Source organism: Chenopodium quinoa, unplaced genomic scaffold (assembly GCF_001683475.1).
Source record: "Chenopodium quinoa cultivar QQ74 unplaced genomic scaffold, ASM168347v1, whole genome shotgun sequence".
NCBI classification, from domain to species: domain Eukaryota; kingdom Viridiplantae; phylum Streptophyta; class Magnoliopsida; order Caryophyllales; family Amaranthaceae; genus Chenopodium; species Chenopodium quinoa.
The window spans coordinates 861,104-882,656 of record NW_018743791.1 but is presented as its reverse complement, the minus strand read 5'-3'; the positions used below and the strand labels follow the sequence as shown (position 1 = coordinate 882,656).

General features: G+C 32.6%; 2 protein-coding genes and 1 pseudogene across 3 annotated transcripts; 2 read left to right on the top strand and 1 right to left on the bottom strand.

Annotated features, from left to right (window-relative positions):
* Nucleotides 1-2,533: 2,533 nt before the first annotated feature.
* On the top strand, nt 2,534-13,345 carry LOC110685038 (annotated as a pseudogene).
* Nucleotides 13,346-13,684: 339 nt separating this feature from the next.
* Nucleotides 13,685-16,443, bottom strand: LOC110684958 (uncharacterized isomerase PA3578-like). Of its 2 annotated transcripts, XM_021861403.1 has the most exons (7): nt 15,980-16,443; nt 15,748-15,811; nt 15,423-15,620; nt 15,003-15,329; nt 14,545-14,706; nt 14,278-14,361; nt 13,685-14,133 (listed from the first exon to the last, which is right to left on the bottom strand). In XM_021861403.1, exons 2-7 carry the CDS (start codon nt 15,781-15,783, stop codon nt 14,026-14,028), a joined length of 915 nt encoding a protein of 304 aa, XP_021717095.1. In that variant the 5' UTR covers nt 15,784-15,811; nt 15,980-16,443; the 3' UTR covers nt 13,685-14,025. The 2 variants fall into 2 exon arrangements, with proteins under 2 accessions (XP_021717095.1, XP_021717097.1); XM_021861405.1 differs by lacking the exon at nt 15,980-16,443 and having other exon boundaries at nt 15,748-15,901.
* Nucleotides 16,444-18,744: 2,301 nt separating this feature from the next.
* On the top strand, nt 18,745-21,496 carry LOC110685036 (amino acid transporter AVT1I-like). The gene is made up of 2 exons (XM_021861499.1): nt 18,745-19,157; nt 19,955-21,496. Exons 1-2 carry the CDS (start codon nt 19,013-19,015, stop codon nt 21,100-21,102), a joined length of 1,293 nt encoding a protein of 430 aa, XP_021717191.1. The 5' UTR covers nt 18,745-19,012; the 3' UTR covers nt 21,103-21,496.
* The last annotated feature ends 57 nt before the right edge of the window (nt 21,497-21,553 follow it).

Sequence of the window (21,553 nt, the reverse complement as noted above, 5' to 3'; positions counted from 1 at the left end):
TAAATTTAATCTTATTGCATTGGCTTACGTGACATATATTCAATTATCAAAATTAATGTAAAAGACGCACTTCATTTGAAAGTAAGCAATCTTAATGGTCAAAGTATAGACGCTAATGAGCTAATTTCATATTATTGAGCTTACAGACCAATATGATGCATGATTGGTATGAAGATATTATTACTTGTATTTCCTTTCTAAAACCTTTGCTAACCTTACCTTTCTATTATAAGCCTTGCCTTACATTCAATCGTTATCTAGTTGAAGAAATCTTCTATCCCATGTATACATTCAATTAGATTCACTAGATAAAACCAATTCACTATTTACACTGTGCTTGGAGTGCTTGACAGAGTGACATGTATATAGGAGTTAGAGGTGTCTGAATTTAATCTACTTGCATTGGCATACGTGACATATACTCAATCAAGTTTCAATTTATAGTAAAAGACACTTTAATGATCAAAATAAGTAAAGAGGCTAATAATATATAAGTTAACTATATTTCATATTGGCTTTAAGGACCAATAATATGATGTATGATTGGTTTAAAGATTTTAACCTTATCTTTTTATTATAACCCTTGTCTTCCATTCAATCTTTATCTGGTTTAGAACTCTTCTATCCCATGTATGTATATATTGACTTAGATCCAATAATAAATAGTCGCAATTCAATATTTACGTTGTGCTTGACAAAGTGACATGTATGTGAGACGATGTTTCTAAATTTAATCTAATTGCATAGGCTTATGTGTCAGTTACTCAATCATCAAAAATTAATTCATTGTAAAAGACACCCTTGATTTGTAAATAAAGAATCTTAATGGTCAAAGTAAAGAGGCTTAATATAAGTTAATTTTCTATTGAGCTTAAGAACCAACATGATGCATGATTGGTTTAAAGATATAGCCTTTTGTATTTATTTCCTTTTTAAAACCCTTAGCTAACCCTATCTTTCTAATTTAACCCTTGCTTTCCTTCTAATCTGTATTACACTATAAAAATCTTTTATCAATCTCATGTTTATATATAATTAATTAGATCCACTAAATGGACACAATTACTCTGTATTTTACTTTCTAAAACCTTATCTAACCTTATCGTTCTATTACAACCCTTGCCTTCCATTCAATCTTTATTTCGTTTAGAACTCTTCTATCCCATGTATATAAATATTAAATTAGATTCAATAAATAGTCGCAATTCAATAATTACATTGTGCTTGACATTGACAAAGTGACATGTATGTGAGAGGTTTCTAAATTTAATCTTATTGCATTGGCTTACGTGACATATATTCAATTATCAAAATTAATGTAAAAGACGCACTTCATTTGAAAGTAAGCAATCTTAATGGTCAAAGTATAGACGCTAATGAGCTAATTTCATATTATTGAGCTTACAGACCAATATGATGCATGATTGGTATGAAGATATTATTACTTGTATTTCCTTTCTAAAACCTTTGCTAACCTTACCTTTCTATTATAAGCCTTGCCTTACATTCAATCGTTATCTAGTTGAAGAAATCTTCTATCCCATGTATACATTCAATTAGATTCACTAGATAAAACCAATTCACTATTTACACTGTGCTTGGAGTGCTTGACAGAGTGACATGTATATAGGAGTTAGAGGTGTCTGAATTTAATCTACTTGCATTGGCATACGTGACATATACTCAATCAAGTTTCAATTTATAGTAAAAGACACTTTAATGATCAAAATAAGTAAAGAGGCTAATAATATATAAGTTAACTATATTTCATATTGGCTTTAAGGACCAATAATATGATGTATGATTGGTTTAAAGATTTTAACCTTATCTTTTTATTATAACCCTTGTCTTCCATTCAATCTTTATCTGGTTTAGAACTCTTCTATCCCATGTATGTATATATTGACTTAGATCCAATAATAAATAGTCGCAATTCAATATTTACGTTGTGCTTGACAAAGTGACATGTATGTGAGACGATGTTTCTAAATTTAATCTAATTGCATAGGCTTATGTGTCAGTTACTCAATCATCAAAAATTAATTCATTGTAAAAGACACCCTTGATTTGTAAATAAAGAATCTTAATGGTCAAAGTAAAGAGGCTTAATATAAGTTAATTTTCTATTGAGCTTAAGAACCAACATGATGCATGATTGGTTTAAAGATATAGCCTTTTGTATTTATTTCCTTTTTAAAACCCTTAGCTAACCCTATCTTTCTAATTTAACCCTTGCTTTCCTTCTAATCTGTATTACACTATAAAAATCTTTTATCAATCTCATGTTTATATATAATTAATTAGATCCACTAAATGGACACAATTAATTCAATAAATAAGTTGTGCTTGACAGAGTATGTGTGTGAGTAGTGTTTGAATTGAATCTACATGCATTAGCTAACATGACATATACTCAAAGAAAAATCAATTCATTGTAAAAGTCGCACTTAATTTGTAAGTAAGCACTCTTATTAAGGACAATTGTGACCTTAACTCTGTGTTCGTGATCCCCCCCCCCCCCTCCACCCCAAAAAAAAAAAAAAAAAAAACAAAAAAACTACTGTCCCATTCATGAACTCATTATGGGTCACTGTCTAGGTCCACTTTGATGTCTGAAATGATTCCAGCAAAATACAGTAGATAAGTCTTTCTAATTTTTTATTGGTTGCGTGTTTATTTATTTATGTACTTATGTTACTTGTAATTTTAATAGCACACTACAAGCCTCCTGTATTGGAATTTTATTATGAGCTCTAAACTCAAATACGCTCTATTATTTTATTATGGGCTAACAATAGGCTCCTGCCAGATCATACCAACTTTTTCAAAAAGTGTGCGAATTCGGCCCAAACCCAACTCTAAACTCAAATGTGAACTAGCTTAGAATGTGTAGAAATAAACTAATACTCCATACTTCGCAACCACACACATATATGAGTAAATCTTTTTATAATCCTTCAATAACCACCCAATTGCAAGTTATATAAGAAAAATTTAAGTTGACTATTTTTCTCATCAAAATAAAAATAAATTAAAATGACTTTATAACATGTGATGAAATAAGTTCCATCTCATTATATATTGGTATACTTTTCCAAATTTTAAAGTCTTCCATCCAATTTATTTTCTTTCTTCATAGACGATTAAGGAGTAACGTATGAAGGGTGAATACAGCAGCATATCCTCTCTTACGCAACCACTTGCGGAGGAGTTAGAGGCGGCGACCGAGGCGGCGAATGACAACGATGTTAAGTCATCTCTTCAAGAATCCAACACCTCTTTCTTCAAGACTCTCTTCAACTGTGCTAATACTATCTTAGGTAAGTTCACTTCATTCCGATCACCTTTTCATTTTCTTTCACTTTGAGTATATGAATATTATTGCTACGTAATTTAATTGATGTTAATGGAGTAATTAATCAAAATAATTTCTATTCATTTTAAGAAAATAAAAATATTAAATGATGTTAATAAAATGATTAATCAAACTTTGCATTATATAATTAAATAATTCCTCTATTTTTGTTTTTTTATTCACACACTTCGACTTTTATACCATTCAATAAAAAAAAAACTACACTTAAATTTTTTATTTTATTTTATTTTTTTTTGAATAAACCCTTTATACTCTTTTGTAACATTATAGATACTTGTATAATAAAATTTTCCCACATTCTCCTTATCATAACTCTTCCTCATAATCCTTCTAATGAGATATATAGTATATTATATTTTAGGAAGATATTTATTCTTTTATTTTATTTTATTTTATTGGGATAATTTCCTTATACTATTTTGTATTGTGCATTTATTTATACTTATTATACACAGAGTGATGATCCAAATAATAAATCAACATGAACACCAACTATTAAACCAATAGGAGAAAATTTTGCATCTCAAGAAAAAGCTTTTATTGTTGCTCCCAACTTTGTCAAATTAAAATTGCACTAAATGTCTAGCCTTCTCGATTATTCCATGCACACTATACTACACGTATCAACTTACAACCAGCACATCAATTGAAATGTCCAATTTGACACCGTCCATACCACTTACAGAGTACTCCGTATATCAATTGACCTTGTTGCAAATTTGCAATAATACATGGAAGGTGCTCCTTAAATGGAAAGCATCTTATAAATTATACTCCGTATTAGTGTAGTTGACTTTTTGGAGGCCCTATTATTATTTTGTCACTAAGAGTCTGTTCACATTTACTGCTAAATTAAACTGAACTGATTGAAGCTGAAATAAATATTTTATGAGAGAAGGAAATTAGGAGCTGAAGTGAACAAATTCGATTATGTGCTTTCAGGAAATGGAGTATTGATAGTCCCTTATGCATTAGCTTCCGGAGGTTGGTTAAGCTTAATCTTGCTTTTTGCAATATCCGTGGCATCAACTTATACAAGCTTGCTAGTAAAGAGATGCATGGAATCAAATCCAAGGATTAAAACATACACTCACATAGGAGAGTATGCTTTTGGTAGAATTGGTAAAGTTATTGTTTCCATTATTCTATATGCTGATCTTTACATGGTCAGTTGTTGAGCCTTTTGATTTTGATGGACAAATTGACAAACTCGACTAATGAATGTTTTGAGTCTTTGGTGAATAAAGGATTCAAGCAAAGTTCGTTCCGGAGTAGGAACTTGGATGCGGAGTAGCATTCTTTAAAAAGCCTCGTGCAAATCTCACGTTCTAGTTTTAATTGTGAGCACTCAATAATATAAAGTCGGAAAGGAACTCAATGACTTATGTTAAAGACTACTGGAATAAAAGTTAGTTTTAAAAGATAATTTCTTAAAGAAAAGATAATTTGTAAAAGTTTTAATAAAGATAATTATCGAAGATAATTATCTAGTTGTTTTAATAAATAATAAATTTATCTTTTCAAATAAAATCTTTTTAAACAAACTTTTGATAATCTTTTAAATAAATATTTGATAAAGTTAGCAAGTGGTTTTTCTGTGAGAAAATCTTTTATACGGCTAATGGTTATCAAGTTGTTAGGATAGTGGTTTAATTAGATAAGGCTAGGAAACCTCTTCATGATCACAATCTGTCAAGATAACTCCACAAGTTGTTAGTGGGTTGTTGACATGTGGACGTGATTATGGTGGAGGTTAATGACTAAGCCTTCTCTATAAATACTCATGCAAACTATCTCAGAAAAATATAACTCTTGAGCATAAAAATTCCAGTAGCCATCTAATAACATAAAGAGAGTTATTTTCCTTCATATATTCTTGAGTGCAATAGGTATTTGTAATCACAGATTGTATTCAAGTACTTAGGGGTTGGGATTGTGAGTTTGTAAAGTGAGGTCAAGGAAGCTTCGTTGCTGAAGTCTTCTGTGAGAGTTGGGAACAAGTTCCTAATTTGTGGAACTTGTTAACGGGTTTGAATCTTCACTTGTAAAGAGTTTGATTACTTAGTGGAAATTTAGAAAAGCCTATATCTTCTCTCGTCATTATTTCATTTAGTTAAATTCCGCAAAAAGTTTTTAGATTTCACCTCAAATACAATTCACCCCCCCTCTTGTATTAGCCAGTTAGACTTTCAGTTGGTATCAGAGCAGGAACTCAGAACACGCAGGCAACCCTGTTGAGTAAGTTCCTGGAAAATGGCTTACACAGAGGAAAAGGAATTCGGGAGTACATCCATTCAAAGGCCTCCATACTTCAACGGCAAATTTTATCCTTATTGGAAGGATAAGATGGAAATCTTTATCCAAGCAGAGAATTATCAGGTATGGCGAATTATACAAGTAGGAGATTACGAAATTACGAAAACGAATGCTAATAATGAGGTAATCCCTAAACCTATGGATGAGTATGAAAAAACTGATTTTGAAAAACTTGAAATGAATGCTACTGCCAAAAAGTTTTTAATTTGGGGACTTGGACCCGATGAACATACTCGTGTCAAAGGGTGCAAGTCCGCAAAGGAAATTTGGGATCTTCTGGAAGTTACACATGAAGGAACGTCAGATGTTAAACGTTCCAAAATAGACATTCTTTTGTCTCAGTATGAGCGCTTTGAAATGGGAAACAAAGAATCCATTAAAGACATGTTTACTCGATTTAAAGGTATTACTAACGAACTAACGTGTCTTGGCAAGATAATTCCTATAGATGAGCAGGTCAGAAAAGTCTTAAGAAGTCTTCCAGACAATGACAGATGGAGAGCAAAGGTTGCAGCGGTGCAGGAATCAAAAGACTTCACCAAGTTCAATCTGGAACATCTTGCGGGTTCCCTCATTACTCACGAGATCCAGTCGAACAATCGGACTCAGGAGACTGTCAAAAGTCAAGGGCTAGCATTAAGAGCTAATGAAGAATCCGAAGAGAAGTCTGACATCGATGAAGAAGAAGCTGCAATGTTGGTGAGAAGGCTGAAAAAATTCTACCGTAACAACAAGTTTTTAGACAAGAAGAAAGGATACAGTAAAAGACATCAGGAACCCAAAGCCAAGTCTTCTTGTCACAAATGTGGAAGCACCAACCACTTCATCAAAGAGTGTCCATTATGGGAATCTGAGAAAGGCAAGGGAAAAGAAGCTGATCAAAGCAGAAATTCCAAGCCTAACTTTTCTAAAACAAATTTCAGGAAAGCAATGATTTCCACGTGGGGAGAATCAAGTTCCGAAGAAGAGGAACAGGAACACACAGACGATGAAGTAGCCAATCTCTGTCTAATGGCAAAGCATGATGATGAGGTAGTCATTCAACCTAATTATTTGAAATCTCTCTCAAAGGATAAATTAATCTCTTTATTGTTAGAAACCTTAGATGAATATAAAGAATTATGTGCAAAACTAAGGCAAGCCGAAAAGGCAACTGGAATTTGTAGAGATCATGTTAAGTATCTGAATAGCTTAAGAAATGATGTTCAAGGCAGATTCTTTGAATTGTTAGATAAAAATATTATGCTAAAAGAATCCCTTGAAAGAGTCAAGAGTGAGAATATCATGCTGAATATTGAATTGACTCAATATAAAATGTTGTGTACTAACATTGATTCTTGCAGGTCTACTGAAATTCCTTTAATCATGTTTAATAATGAACTAGAGCATGTTAAGAAAGAGATAAAGGAAACCAATGATAAAAATGAGAAACTAGAAAAGGACCTAGAAATTGCAAGAAAAAGTAAAAATACAGCAAGCACGGGTGTTCCCAAGTGGGTAAAGGAAGCTCAGACAAAAAGAACAGAAGGTCTAGGCTATGTTCATAAGAAGAAGTCCACTGGAAAGAAAAAGAAATATGTGAACTTACCTAGTGAGACCGTTTGTTCTTTCTGTGGTAAAAAGGAACATCGCAGTGAAGAATGTACTAAGAAAGCAAATCTGTACAATAAGAATGTGAATTATGTTTGGCAGAAGAAATCTGATTTAAATGTGTCAACACAGGAACCCATGAATGAAAGGGTTCCTGCTACTAACCCTTAATTTCTTTTGCAGGTCGCAGTGAGGGGGAACAACCAGTGGTACCTCGATAGCGGTTGTTCTAAGCACATGACAGGAGATGAATCCAGATTTCTCTCACTGACGGCCTATACAGGGGGAACAGTGACCTTTGGAGACAATAAGAAAGGCAACATTGTTGCTGTTGGCAAAGTAGGAAGGTCAAGTTCCCATGCAATTGACAATGTATTTTTAGTCGAGGGTTTGAAGCATAATCTACTCAGTATATCTCAGCTTTGTGATAAAGGAAACTCTGTAAGCTTTTCTTCTGAAAATTGCAAAATCATCAACAATAACACTGGAAAAATCGTTTTGGAAGGAACTCGTAAAGGGAACACGTATACCGTGGATCTTAACAAAGTTCCAAAATACAATCTATCCTGTTTAAGTGTTATTGAGGATGATCCACTTCTATGGCATAGACGTTTTGGACATGTTAGTCTTTCATTGCTTGACAAATTAAGGTCAAAGGACTTGGTAATCGGATTACCTTCTATCAAATTCCTAAATGACAAAATTTGTGAAGCTTGCATCAAAGGAAAGCATGTTCGATCATCATTTAAATCAAAGAAAATGGTAAGCACCACAAAACCATTGGAACTCATTCATATGGATTTGTGTGGCCCCGTTAGAATTCAAAGTAGAAGTGGAAAAATATATGTCTTAGTTCTTGTAGATGATTATTCTAGATTTACATGGGTCATATTCTTACATAGTAAAGATGAAACTTTTGATATGTTTATGACTTTCTTGAAAAAGGGCTTAATTAAGCTAGATTTTATTTCTACTGAATTTCAAATTGCTGACATTTTAACTAAGCCTTTAAGCAGAGACAAGTTTGAAAAGATGCGTGTGGAATTGGGGATGCTACGGCTCAAGTGATTTTTGTTTGGAACCCCTAAGGTAAAATCGGATGTAACTAACGATGCTATGCTCAATCTTGTGTGCATAACACAGCTGAAATTACCCAGGGGAAAGATTTGTGAAGTATTGAAAAGTCACGTATACATACTTTTAATATGTTAAAAATATTGAGCCATGTTGTTTCAAGTTCCCTTTTCATCATTTTTTACTCTCTGTATCATGATCACGTAAATTATCATCATAATTTACAATCAATTTGCTCTTATTTATCTTTTTCATTTTTTATTTATCTGTTTTTCTTCTTGTTATTTTCTTTCTTATCTTTTATTTCTATCTTATTTTTTTTATTCTTATCTTTTTCCTTCCTTATTTTTTCATGATCAATTTTTCTATTCCTCATAAAATTCAAAAATACAAAAAGATTTTTTTCACGTAAGATAAGGAGCTAACATATTCACTACTCCTTAACTTCCGTATTTTTATCTATCTTATTATTGTGATACGTTTGAAAGATGCAATTATTACACCCTATTAAACCCATACTACCCCTATAACTACCCTACTACCTTACCATACAAACCGTCACTTTTTCTCACCCTTCCCAATTAAATTTTTTCTTTAACACTCCACCTTCACCCATCAAATCAATTAAACTCCCCATAAACTTCCATAACCGGCCTCACTCTCTCTCCTCCCTATTCACACTATTCATCTTCTCCTTCCTTTCAATTCATCCTCATAACCATGAAAACCAACCTAACCTCAACCCCGAAACAACCAAAAACCCGGAAGCCTTCCTCTGTTGGCGGCTCCCCTGAACCAGTCCCACTTGCCGTTGTTCACCCTCAAGCTTCGACAAAGAGAAAGGCTACAACCGTGAAAGGAGGTGACAGAAAGAGGCGAAGCTCTCAAACGTCTCCATCTTGGAATTACACTCACGGTTATCACATCAATTATGACTGGTGTACGGCAAGTAAGTTCTCCGAATTCATCTCCTTAATTGATTATCAAGAATGGGTGCATTTGTTCCAAAATTGTTCTCACTATCCAATTTACCCTAAGCTTTTGTTTGAATTCAAAAATACTTTCAAACACAACAATGGTGTTTGCACGGCTACGGTCAAAGATACTCACATTCATTTTGATATTGCATATTTAGGGAATTTGTTTCAAGTCCCCACCTCTGGCTATAGTTCATACCTAAAACACAAGCAAATTGTGCAAATTGGGCATTATGATGAGAATAGGGTTATTAAATTTATCGGTGGAAACCCGAAAAGCAAGACTTCGCATCATAACATACTCACCCCTCTTCACAAATTATTGTTCAATTTCACATGGAGAGGCATTGTTCCTCGTTTGCAAAAACGTAGCACAGTATCCCTACTAGATGCAACCATCATCTTTTGTCTTGCTCGGAAAATAAAAATAAACTTTCCAAAGTTGATGATTGAACATTTGGCTTTCTATGCAAATAAATCTACTATTCCATATGGATCTCTCCTCACTGTGTTGTTTAAGTCTTTTGGGATTGATGTTGAAAGTGAGTCACCCACTTATATTAAACCTGAGAACATTCTCTCGGAGCAATCTTTGCTTCGCCTGAGCCTTAAACTTGAGAGTGGGACACTTACTTTCTTGACGAGAGGAAGTGAGGAGAAAAATCGTGGAAAAGGGAAAACACAGGTTGTAGAGGGAGATACAAGTGAGTCAGAAGAGGAGGAAAGTGAGTCTGAAAAAGAGGAAAATAAAGAAAAAGGAGAGGAAGAAAAAGGAGAGGAAGCAATTTCTGAGGGGGAACCTCAGGAGGCAGTTTCTGTGGAAGAAGAGGAGACTCAGAGTGAGGGGGAATCTAGCTCAGAAAGTGAGAGTCTCGACCTCCCTTATACAGGAGGACTAAGGCGGAGTAAGAGGAAAATTGTCAAACCTGCTACTTCTACTCTAAAGCCTGTGATCATTGAAGACATTAGCTCTTCTGATCACTCAGACCCTGATTTCACCCCTACACAAGTTCCTTTTGCCTCCGAGCCATCTCCTGTTCCTGCCTCTCCCACAAACCAAGCTAAACCCTCTTCCCCTCCTGTTTCACCAAAACAGACTTCTCCCTCTCCCTCCCCAGCTTTTCCTACATCACAGCCTACAGGCTTTGCTGCCTTCTCTGGAACAAATGCTTCTGTTTTTGATATTCAACAGGTGAAAGCAGAAATGGAGAAGCTGGTAAAGATGGTGTGCACAAAGCTGGAGGACATGGCAAAGCAGCTGGCTTCTCTTCAACGCCAAGTGCAGGCTGTGGCAGATGCTCAGGCAACCAGTTTTACTGGGATGGAGAACAAAGTTGATGCTGCTGAGAAGAACATACTGCACAGCACTCAGGAGATATTGGAGACGATTAACAGGGTGGCTTTTGAAGAGGTGGAGGAAGCTTCCAATGATCCCAAAACCCCAGCTGATGAACCTACTTACTCACCATAATTGCAATTTCAAACTTGTCACTTTTACTTCTTTTGTTTTTGCTTGTTCCATTCGGATTTCAGTTTGTAACTCATAACTTTTGCTGCTCTTTCCTGCTTTTGTTTTCGTCTATGGGAACTTGGCTCGTATTTTTCATATGATTGTGTGTGTTTGCTGATGATTTAGTACCTAACTTATTTTTGCCTTGCATTATTTGAGCTCACTATTCCCTACGTAGTCTAGTGGGAGTATAGCAAAATGTTTTTTTTCAATCTTTTGATAATGCCAAAAGGGGGAAAAGACAAACTTCATGGCGGCTAAAGTGTTTACCAAGGAACTCACACATCGAAGGTACAAACTTTTCTAAGTTAATAAAGTCCTAGTAATCTAAGTTTTTAAACTTTTTCTAAGATTTTAAAGTCTTTGTTAATTTTTTCTCTTTTGCTCAGTCTTTTTAAAATAAATACTTTTTAGCTTTTTTTAAGTTCTTTAATTACTCTGTTTTTTTTTGTTTTCATGTCTTACTTTAAATTTCTGTTGCATGCCTGGATGATTTTATTTACTTAAGTTTGTCAATGTTTGTCATCATCAAAAAGGGGGAATTTGTTGAGCCTTTTGATTTTGATGGACAAATTGACAAACTCGACTAATGAATGTTTTGAGTCTTTGGTGAATAAAGGGTTCAAGCAAAGTTCGTTCCGGAGTAGGAACTTGGATGCGGAGTAGCATTCTTTAAAAAGCCTCGTGCAAATCTCACGTTCTAGTTTTAATTGTGAGCACTCAATAATATAAAGTCGGAAAGGAACTCAATGACTTATGTTAAAGACTACTGGAATAAAAGTTAGTTTTAAAAGATAATTTCTTAAAGAAAAGATAATTTGTAAAAGTTTTAATAAAGATAATTATCGAAGATAATTATCTAGTTGTTTTAATAAATAATAAATTTATCTTTTCAAATAAAATCTTTTTAAACAAACTTTTGATAATCTTTTAAATAAATATTTGATAAAGTTAGCAAGTGGTTTTTCTGTGAGAAAATCTTTTATACGGCTAATGGTTATCAAGTTGTTAGGATAGTGGTTTAATTAGATAAGGCTAGGAAACCTGTTCATGATCACAATCTGTCAAGATAACTCCACAAGTTGTTAGTGGGTTGTTGACATGTGGACGTGATTATGGTGGAGGTTAATGACTAAGCCTTCTCTATAAATACTCATGCAAACTATCTCAGAAAAATATAACTCTTGAGCATAAAAATTCCAGTAGCCATCTAATAACATAAAGAGAGTTATTTTCCTTCATATATTCTTGAGTGCAATAGGTATTTGTAATCACAGATTGTATTCAAGTACTTAGGGGTTGGGATTGTGAGTTTGTAAAGTGAGGTCAAGGAAGCTTCGTTGCTGAAGTCTTCTGTGAGAGTTGGGAACAAGTTCCTAATTTGTGGAACTTGTTAACGGGTTTGAATCTTCACTTGTAAAGAGTTTGATTACTTAGTGGAAATTTAGAAAAGCCTATATCTTCTCTCGTCACTATTTCATTTAGTTAAATTCCGCAAAAAGTTTTTAGATTTCACCTCAAATACAATTCACCCCCCCTCTTGTATTAGCCAGTTAGACTTTCATCAGTACAAGTTTCTTGATCCTAGAAGGAGATAATCTACACAATTTGTTCCCAAAATTATCTTTAGAAGCACTTGGAATCGCGATTGATGGGAAATCAAGCTTCATAATCTTGGTTGCTCTTGTTCTTCTTCCTATAATTTTGTTGGACAGCCTAAGCATTTTGGCCTACATCTCTGCAACCGGAGTTTTCGCTTCTGTACTGATACTTGCATCTGTTGTATGGGTTGGAGCTGTTGATGGGATTGGATTTCACCACGCAAACGATCCAGGCACCGGCCTTATTAATTGGAAAGGAATACCAACCGCGATAAGCTTATACATGTTATGTTACAGCTCTCATCCTGTTTTTCCTGCCCTGTATACTTCAATGCAGAGAAAACAGGATTTCTCTAAAGTTTTACTCCTGTGCTTTACATTCTCTAGTATCATATATTTTTCGATGGCAATCTCTGGGTACTTAATGTTCGGGTTAAGTGTTGAGTCACAAATAACTTTGAACCTTCCAACGAACAAAGTGAGCTCACAAATCGCAATCTACACAACTTTGATCACTCCTCTGGCTAAATATGCACTGATACTGAAGCCTGTTGTAATATCAACAGAAGGTTGGTTTTCAAGTGATTATCAAAAGAACAAGTGTTTTAAGGTTACAATTAGAATAGCCTTACTCGCTTCACAAGTTGTCATATCATTGGCTCTTCCGTTCTTTGGGTACCTCATGTCACTTACCGGAGCATTGCTTTGTGCCACGGCTTCGCTTACAATGCCGTGCTTGTGTTACTTGAAGATTTCATCAAGCACCAATTATGGCTCTAGTTGCGGGCGATTTTACGTTGAACGGTTCTTCATTTGGTGCATTGTATGGTTAAGTATTGTGATACTGATATCCGGTACTTACACCTCTTTGGTTGATATATTGGCAGAATTCACACATTGAGTAATTAGTCTATATACCATTTTTGTGGCGAATTGTTTTGTTATAATGTTTAAATTAGTTCTTTATTCGAACAACGAACGCTAGGATATTTACAAGGAAAAAATTATATTCATATATTAAGAGTACTATAAGTTTATATTTACTCCGTATTATAGATTATATATATATTTAATATTTTATTTATTTAAAGTTGTTATTATTATATTCTACTCCTCATTATTTAGGTTGTATTATTATTACGAAGTATTTCTTTTAAATCAATTTTTATCATGTTTTAAGGAATTTTTTCTTTTTAAAAAGGTTTTTAGCAGGAATTTTTTTAATGTAGACGTGACACGTATACTTCTAAGATAACCCTGGTGATTCTTTAGTATATAATATGATTAATTGACATAATAAATTCATATATTAATGCACTTTCATGTTTTGCAATGCATTGAACATACTGGTACATACTATCATTGATTCATTAGGGCTCTCTTGTTACATACCTATTGGACGTAATACAGATAACTCTCTAGCTTAAAAATAAAAACAATAATAAAAGAAGACATCAAAATAAAAATAAATAATGATAAAGTCTCTATGCGACTGGTTTCCCCAAAGCTTGATCACTTTGGTGAAAATTGACCTCCTCTAATGATATTCGCAGCTTGGTTTCAAGAAAAAATAAATAAAGTCTATGCGACGAATGAGCCTTCCATAACGGTAACCGCTTCACCGGCAATAAGCACACTTTGTGCATCTGTATCTACATTTAGCCTTAAAATTCCTCCTCTTGGAGAGGCCTGTCACCCACACAACAAAACAAACATTAAATACTATGTATGTCAATGTTGTTGATTTAATTACACGTATACTTTATCAATGTAACTATTGAATTTCGATGGATAAATAATTTAGTTGTTACGTAGCTAGTTCAATTTAAATACCATGTATGCCTTGAGGTGAGATTTTCCAAGTTTTTTGCTCCAATATGGCGCCACTGCACAATGTATACTCCCGCATACTTGATCCTGCTCAACGTTATGCCCACATTTTTTAATTAGCTAAAATCTTAGTTTATAATAAGCTAAAATTTTAGTTTATATATAGGAGGTCTAGTATAACGAATATGAACGTAATATAATGCAAATTAATAAGGGAGTAAATAATTTTAGTAAATTAATAATATGATGGGGAAAAATAATCATGTATACCTCATCAATTCCGAAATTGGGACTAAATAAACGTGTAAAAAAATCGAATTCGGATTCGGGTGGAGCTAATCCTGTAATAGCAACACCTCTTCCAGGCCACTTTTTTATTTCATCCATTTTTGGTTTATAATCTGTTACATCCTTGCTAGACATCAACTCAACCTGTATAAATAATAATATAACACAGGAGAGAAAAATTAAATACTAATGCTTTAGATTTTAGACTTTGGTAGCTCTATATAGCAAATTGTTCAAATTGAGCCAATAATAATGTTCATTATGTAAACAAAAAAACAAAGTTTACTAAAATAAACCCTTAAATTAGAGTTTACTACCCTAAAATAAACACTTGATTAACTCTAAATTATGTATAAGAATTGAAGTATTATGCAATGACTAATGTGACTAACGTGCACATTTGCTGTTTAAGTTTGAATTGAAAGTGACTTGGAACTTACAATGAGATCGTTCTCTCGAGACATTTTCATTATATTCAATGTGGAAGGACCTTTGAGCGATGGAGGCACCAACTTCATCTCATTTGATTCAAGTTGAACGGTTGGATATAGAGGAAAACGTAACTGAATTAAGAACTTCTTGTGTCCATTTTGAAAAATTTCATCATTTTTCGAAATTTCATGACTCCCACTTCTATTATTCTCTATAATCCTCTTAGCCAAGAAAACTCCTGAGAGGGTGTCAAATTCAATCTCATTTCCCTGGACTACCCCCGTCGAAAATATTGCATGCGTGCATGCTATAGTTCCATGGCCGCAAATTTTTACCTAGTAATCATAACAATAAAGCAAAATTGTTTCATACAAAGTATTACAAATAATGGATTAATATTGAACTATGTAGAATGTACAATATGATACCTCTGAAGCAGGGGCAAACCATCTAAGGTTATATCTAGGAGTCTTTGATGCCTTCAAAGTTGTCACCTTTGTTACAAAACAAGTTAACAGGTTGAACTCTTGAGCCATTGCTTGCAAACATTCTTGATCTTTCTCTTCATCTAACAATAATACCACTGCAGGATTTCCCTTCAAAGGCGAGCTCGTAAATGCATCCACCTATATATAAGGAACAAGGACTGTTAATACTTAGCTACTATATATGAAAAGGGAATAAAAAAAATTATGATATTTCAAAAAAAAAAAAAAAAAAAAAAAAATTATGATAGAGAAAAAAAAAATGTACCACAAAGTATTTCAAGGATGTTTTTACTCCAACCATTCTTCTTATTGATTGAATAATATATTCCCTGCAACATAATTAATATAGGTAAGAAAAGAAATATATACAAAATCAAATTATGATATTTCCATATTACAAGTATATACCTTCACGTACTCCATCCTAAATAAAAAATAACTCCAAATTTGTTATTAAAAAAAAAAAAGAAAAAGGGGGGATATTAGAGAAGGATTACCTTTCAAAATATCAAGGGTAAAAAATATAATAATTAATTAGAAGCTCATTTAAGAGGGAAATAAAAGTAGAGAATCAAAAGTTATGTGGAAATTTTTAACAAACCTTTTGAACTTATATATAGAGTAAGAGTATGATGATGGTATAATATTCTACTATTTCTTTTATGAAGCTGCTAAGAAGCTTCAAAAAAATTAACATTAAGTATAATTACACTCTTAAATCTTAATTATTCTACACTTTATTTTTTTTATTTTTGAATTTTTGTATTTTTTTTTTTTTTACAATAGCAACTACTCCGTATTTCTTTTATGAAGCTGCTAAGAAGCTTCAAAAAATTAACATTAACTATAATTACAGTCTTAAACTTACTGTAATTATTCCACTTAAACAGTTAAACTTAGCTTAGCTTAGCTTATTATGAAGTATACATTTGCAAGGAAGTGTTATTTATCGTTCTAGAAGGCCGACAAAGTACGTGGAATTCCATGTGATTGTATTGATTTTCAAATCTTTGACAATATTACGTACATTCTAGAAAATATTGTCAACATTTGCTTACTATCATACTACATTGTTTGACTCATAATATGGAATATTCTCAAGTACTAACTTCTTTTGCAAGTAATAAATTCCATGCACCCTAGAATTTTGTGGACTAAATTCACTAAACACATTGGTCATGTATACAAAGGAAACTACAATAATAAACCAATTGTTGGTACGTTTTCAAATAAATGTCTTATTTGTTTTTTTTTAACACAAAAGTAATAGGCTTGGTTGATTATATGAGAATAGTACATATAAATATTAAGATGGTGATGTTTAATTAATTAAAAGGGGATTACAAAAATGATAAGGTATGGATAAATTAAATAATAAAAACAATATATTTTGTATATAGATAATTAGGTAAAATGAGATATTTATTTAGGGATGGCGAGAATACTATTTGATTGTATCAACACACTACATGCTGCCAAAAACAATGAATTGAATAAGAAAGTATAGCAAATTTTTTAATGTGGAATAGCTTAATCAGATCATACTAAATTGTACAACCTAATAACAATTTCACCTCAAAATGAGGTTAATTACTTTAATTTTAAGGGAATAATTTGTGTAACAAATTAGTCTAATGTTATCGTGTTTCTCGATAGTGGCATTATTTTTTAATTAGTCAATTCTGTTTTGCTTAGTTTCCTAAAGTAAAGGTTAACTTTAGCAAGTTGTATATATCTTACTCCGTGGTAGTTTATTTGTTAAAAATCCTTGGTTAGCTTTGTATAGGGTTGTTTAAGTATCTAATTAATAAAAAAAAATATATATATATATATATATATATATATATATATATATATAATACTCATATTTTCGTAAAATGAGACGTTTATTTTGAGGACGGAGAGAATACTTTCTAACAATATTGTTACACTTCTTATTATTGCCAAACTAACAATATTAGTATACTCTGGTTCACTAAAGTATGGTATAATGTGGACTAATTTTGATTTGATATTCTAATTTGATTATAATCGTATTTTCATGCACTAGTAATAAGGTTTAAATATTTTTATTTTTTTTACTTTTTTACTATTTCCTTAAAAAGCCGTATAAAACAAGTTCTTAATAGTTAGGAAGTAATTAATACTTTCCTCAAAAAAAAAAAAAGTAATTAATACTACGAGCAGCATAATAGTGGTCTGCGGCCAAACAAAAGTAGTCAATTTTTTTTGGACACACTACAAAAGTAGTCAAATTTTGTGGAGAAGCTTCTAAAAGGGTGCGTGGATGTACAACAGTACAGTTGTACATTATGAGCTGTGTGAGTCAATATTGACTTTACAATTTTTTTTTCCATTAATTCTTATGCAATACTCCCTCCGTTTATAAATATTTGCTTCACGTTTTTTTTTTTCCGGCCGTTTTTAAATACTTGCTCCATTTTTTTTTGGAAATCTTTCTTAATATTTAATTCATTTCTCACACTTAGTGGACCCAACATAATACTCTATCTCCTTTTATTCTTCAACTACTTTTGCTTTTTACAATTTTTATTTTCTCAACTACCCCACTAGCTCCATATTTTATTACTTTATCCAATTTCTCCTAAAACTCCGCACATGGAGAAATGGAACAAGTATTTAAAAACGGAGGGAGTATTAAATTGATAAAATATTATACAAACTTCAATCCACCATTAGTGCATTAGCGTCCATCCCCTAATCTAATAGGTAATTTATTTATTTTCATTCCCAAATTGTTCGAAAACAGCTTTGTTTATCGTCACAAATAATATTAATAGATCTATGAAGATCAATTAAACTATCACATTCAAATGTGTTATAGGAACTTCTTCTAAAAATATGTGTTATGGGACCTATTCAAGTAAAGGTTTAAATAGATTGTTAAGAGTAGTCCTAAGAGCTGAACTGATGAACAAAACAGAGCTGATTAGAGCTAAACTAAACCTAAACTGAAATGAAATTAAGCCGAAGAGAACAGATCCTAAATTGAGTTTATATTATACCATGCTCCAATACATAATTCTCTTTATAATTTATGTCCATCCTTAAATTTTCTATAAGTAGATATTTGAACCCATTATCTTAATTATTATACATTCATACTAGCTCTGAATTCCAATTAAACAAAAGTTCGGTCAATTTAGTGGGCGTCAACTTTGAAGCTTGACTTAAGATGAAGAGTTCAAGTATCAATTTAACACTTTTACTTATTTATTTTTCATATTATATTAAGGTCCACAATATATCTTTTTCGATCACCATCAGAATATTTCCCAGATTTTGTGCTTACACATTCATTTTAAAATCATGGAAATAATAATACTACACTCTATCAGTATTTAATTAACTTCAAAAGTATCCCTAAAAAAAACCAACTACTTTAGAAGATATTGCTTTAATTATCATACATAAAAAAAATCTACTCAAAACTTACGCAATAGTATTCGGCCATTAGTTAGTTTAACAAATCTCAATTCCTTCTCCCTCACTTTAAACCTCCTTAGAATATGGCAATGGAGGGTGAACACAGTGGGAGTACTTCTCCGCCTACGCCGGCACTCGAGGTGTTAGAGGCTAACAACGAGCTGTCTCTTGTAGAGGGTAACACCTCTTTCTTCAAGACTTTCTTCAATGGTGCCAACGCCATCCTCGGTTAGTTCTTTTGCCATTTTTTTTTTCACTCATCATATAATATCGTGCGTGTGCACTAATTAATACTTTCCCCGTCTCATAATATAATGTCCGTTTTTATTATCTTAGCTTCTTTGTGTCTATATATTTCATACGAAGCAATGTAATGCATAACATACACATGATGTGATATTTTCTATATGCATCGATAGGCTTCCTAAATCTCTTGTTCGATGTTATTTCTCCGTTTTTTTAATTTTTACCTTATTATTAGTAATTTTACAATCAAATATATATAATATATATATATAATGTATCATAAATCCTCTAATATATGAGAGGAAAAAAAAATGTCACATGTGATTCGATTTGTTAATTTTGATCAATGTGTATTCTTAAGATATAAAATTTTTAAAATTGAAATGTAGAACAAATTCAATTCCTGATGTATATAGTAACAACAAATACAAATTTATCTGTCAGATAAACGAATTTTATTTAATCTGGTGGCATTTCTGTAAATATATTGAAAAAACGTAATTATTTATTTAGTACTTTTGGTGAGTTGTTCAATTACTGTTTGCAATTTGCATTTACTGTTTGGTGAAGAAATCACACATGTACCCTCAACTAGTACATGAAAAGACGCATGTACCCCTTTCTTGGTACTTGAAAAGACTATTAAACCCCAGATAAATATATTTATCTAGCTCATATTAGTATATATTGATGAAATTCTTACTTAATCGAGTTAATCAAATTTCTTTCTAACAAATATTATATTTACTTCATTTTTCTTGTTTTGTTTTTACGCTCAGGAAATGGTGTTTTGTTAGTTCCCTATGCATTAGCCTCGGGAGGTTGGTTGAGTTTAATCCTGCTTTTCACCATATTCATTTTCGTTACCTACACGGGCCTTCTAATAAAGAGGTGCATGGAGGCCGATCAAAGCATCAAACATTATTCGGACATAGGGGAGCATGCTTTTGGTAAAATTGGTAAAGTTGTGGTCTCAATAGTCTTATATGCAGACCTCTATATGGCCACCACAGGTTTCCTAATCTTAGAAGGAGACAATCTACATAGTTTGTTCCCTAGGGTGGCAATTCATGCACTTGGGATTTCAATCGATGGAAAATCAAGTTTCATTATAATCATGGCGATAATTCTTCTCCCTACGGTGTTGTTGGACAACTTAAGTATTTTTGCGTATATCTCTGCCACTGGTTGTGTAGCTAGTCTTTTGGTACTTGGATCAATTATATGGGTTGGAGCATTAGAAGGTGTCGGATTTCACCAAGCTCAAACTACAACACTTCTCAATTGGAAAGGAATACCAACGGCTATTAGCTTATACATGTTGTGTTACACTTCACATCCTATTTTTCCTACTTTATACACTTCCATGCAAAAGAAGCATCATTTCTTTAAGGCCTTGTTGCTTTCCTTTGCCTTCTCCTCCTTCATATATGTTTCGATGGCAATCTTAGGATACTTGATGTTTGGATCAAGAGTCGAGTCACAAATAACATTGAACCTTCCAACACACAAAATAGGCTCGAAAATTGCTATTTACGTCACTGTGATCACTCCTCTTGTAAAATACGCATTACTATTGAAACCGGTGGTTATTACTACTGAAAGTTCGTTTCCAAGCAAATACATGAAGAATGTGTTCTTCAAGATTGTGATTCGAGCAGTCTTGGTTGCTACGCAAGTTATTGTAGCCTTGGCTCTTCCATTCTTCGGTTACCTTATGGCTCTTGCTGGAGCAGTACTAGGTGCCACGGGTTCCCTTACAATTCCATGCTTATGCTACTTAAAGATTTCAAGTAATGCCAAGATTAATAGAAGATTAGTGGAGAGTATTTATATTTGGGTGATTGTATGTTCTAGTATATTGATTCTAGTATCGGGTACATATACCTCCTTAGTAAATATAGTACATGAAATCATGCATAAATAGGTAATTACTTTGTCTAGTTTATGTTGTAAACAATTTCAATTTATGATAAGCAAAAAAAAATTGAAGACCCATGACAAACATTTGAATTTTAAGCTTAGCTTACTTCATGCATGTATGTGGTTATTGTAATGTTTGCAGAAAGAGAAACAAATTAAAGGGATCATTTTTATATTAAATCAAATTACTAAGTACTAACATACGGGTTAAAGTACTCAATTTTAATTCTTTCAAAAAAAAAAAAACAATTTAAATCAATTTCAAAATTAAAGAGGGTGTAGAATGTAGATGGAGTCTTCCTACATAAAATTTGGTTTGGAACAATAATAAGCAAACCGTAAGTTTTTAAACTCTTATAAGACATTCTTAGAAAAAAAAAAACTACAAACGAGAAATCCCAAGGTATCTATTAAGATTGAAATATTTCAAATGAGTTATCAATTTATCACAGTAC

Bases quoted from the DNA above. Each gene is read 5' to 3' on its own strand.
- LOC110684958 (XM_021861403.1), bottom strand. From the start codon at position 15,783: ATGGTTGGAGTAAAAACATCCTTGAAATACTTTGTG. The intron at 15,330-15,422 runs GTATCATATTGT...TATGATTACTAG, and splicing joins GGTTTGCCCCTGCTTCAGAG to GTAAAAATTTGCGGCCATGG. The intron at 14,362-14,544 runs GTATACATGATT...AACGTTGAGCAG, and splicing joins CCAATTTCGGAATTGATGAG to GATCAAGTATGCGGGAGTAT.
- LOC110685036 (XM_021861499.1), top strand. From the start codon at position 19,013: ATGGCAATGGAGGGTGAACACAGTGGGAGTACTTCTCCGCCTACGCCG. The intron at 19,158-19,954 runs GTTAGTTCTTTT...TTTTACGCTCAG, and splicing joins TGGTGCCAACGCCATCCTCG to GAAATGGTGTTTTGTTAGTT.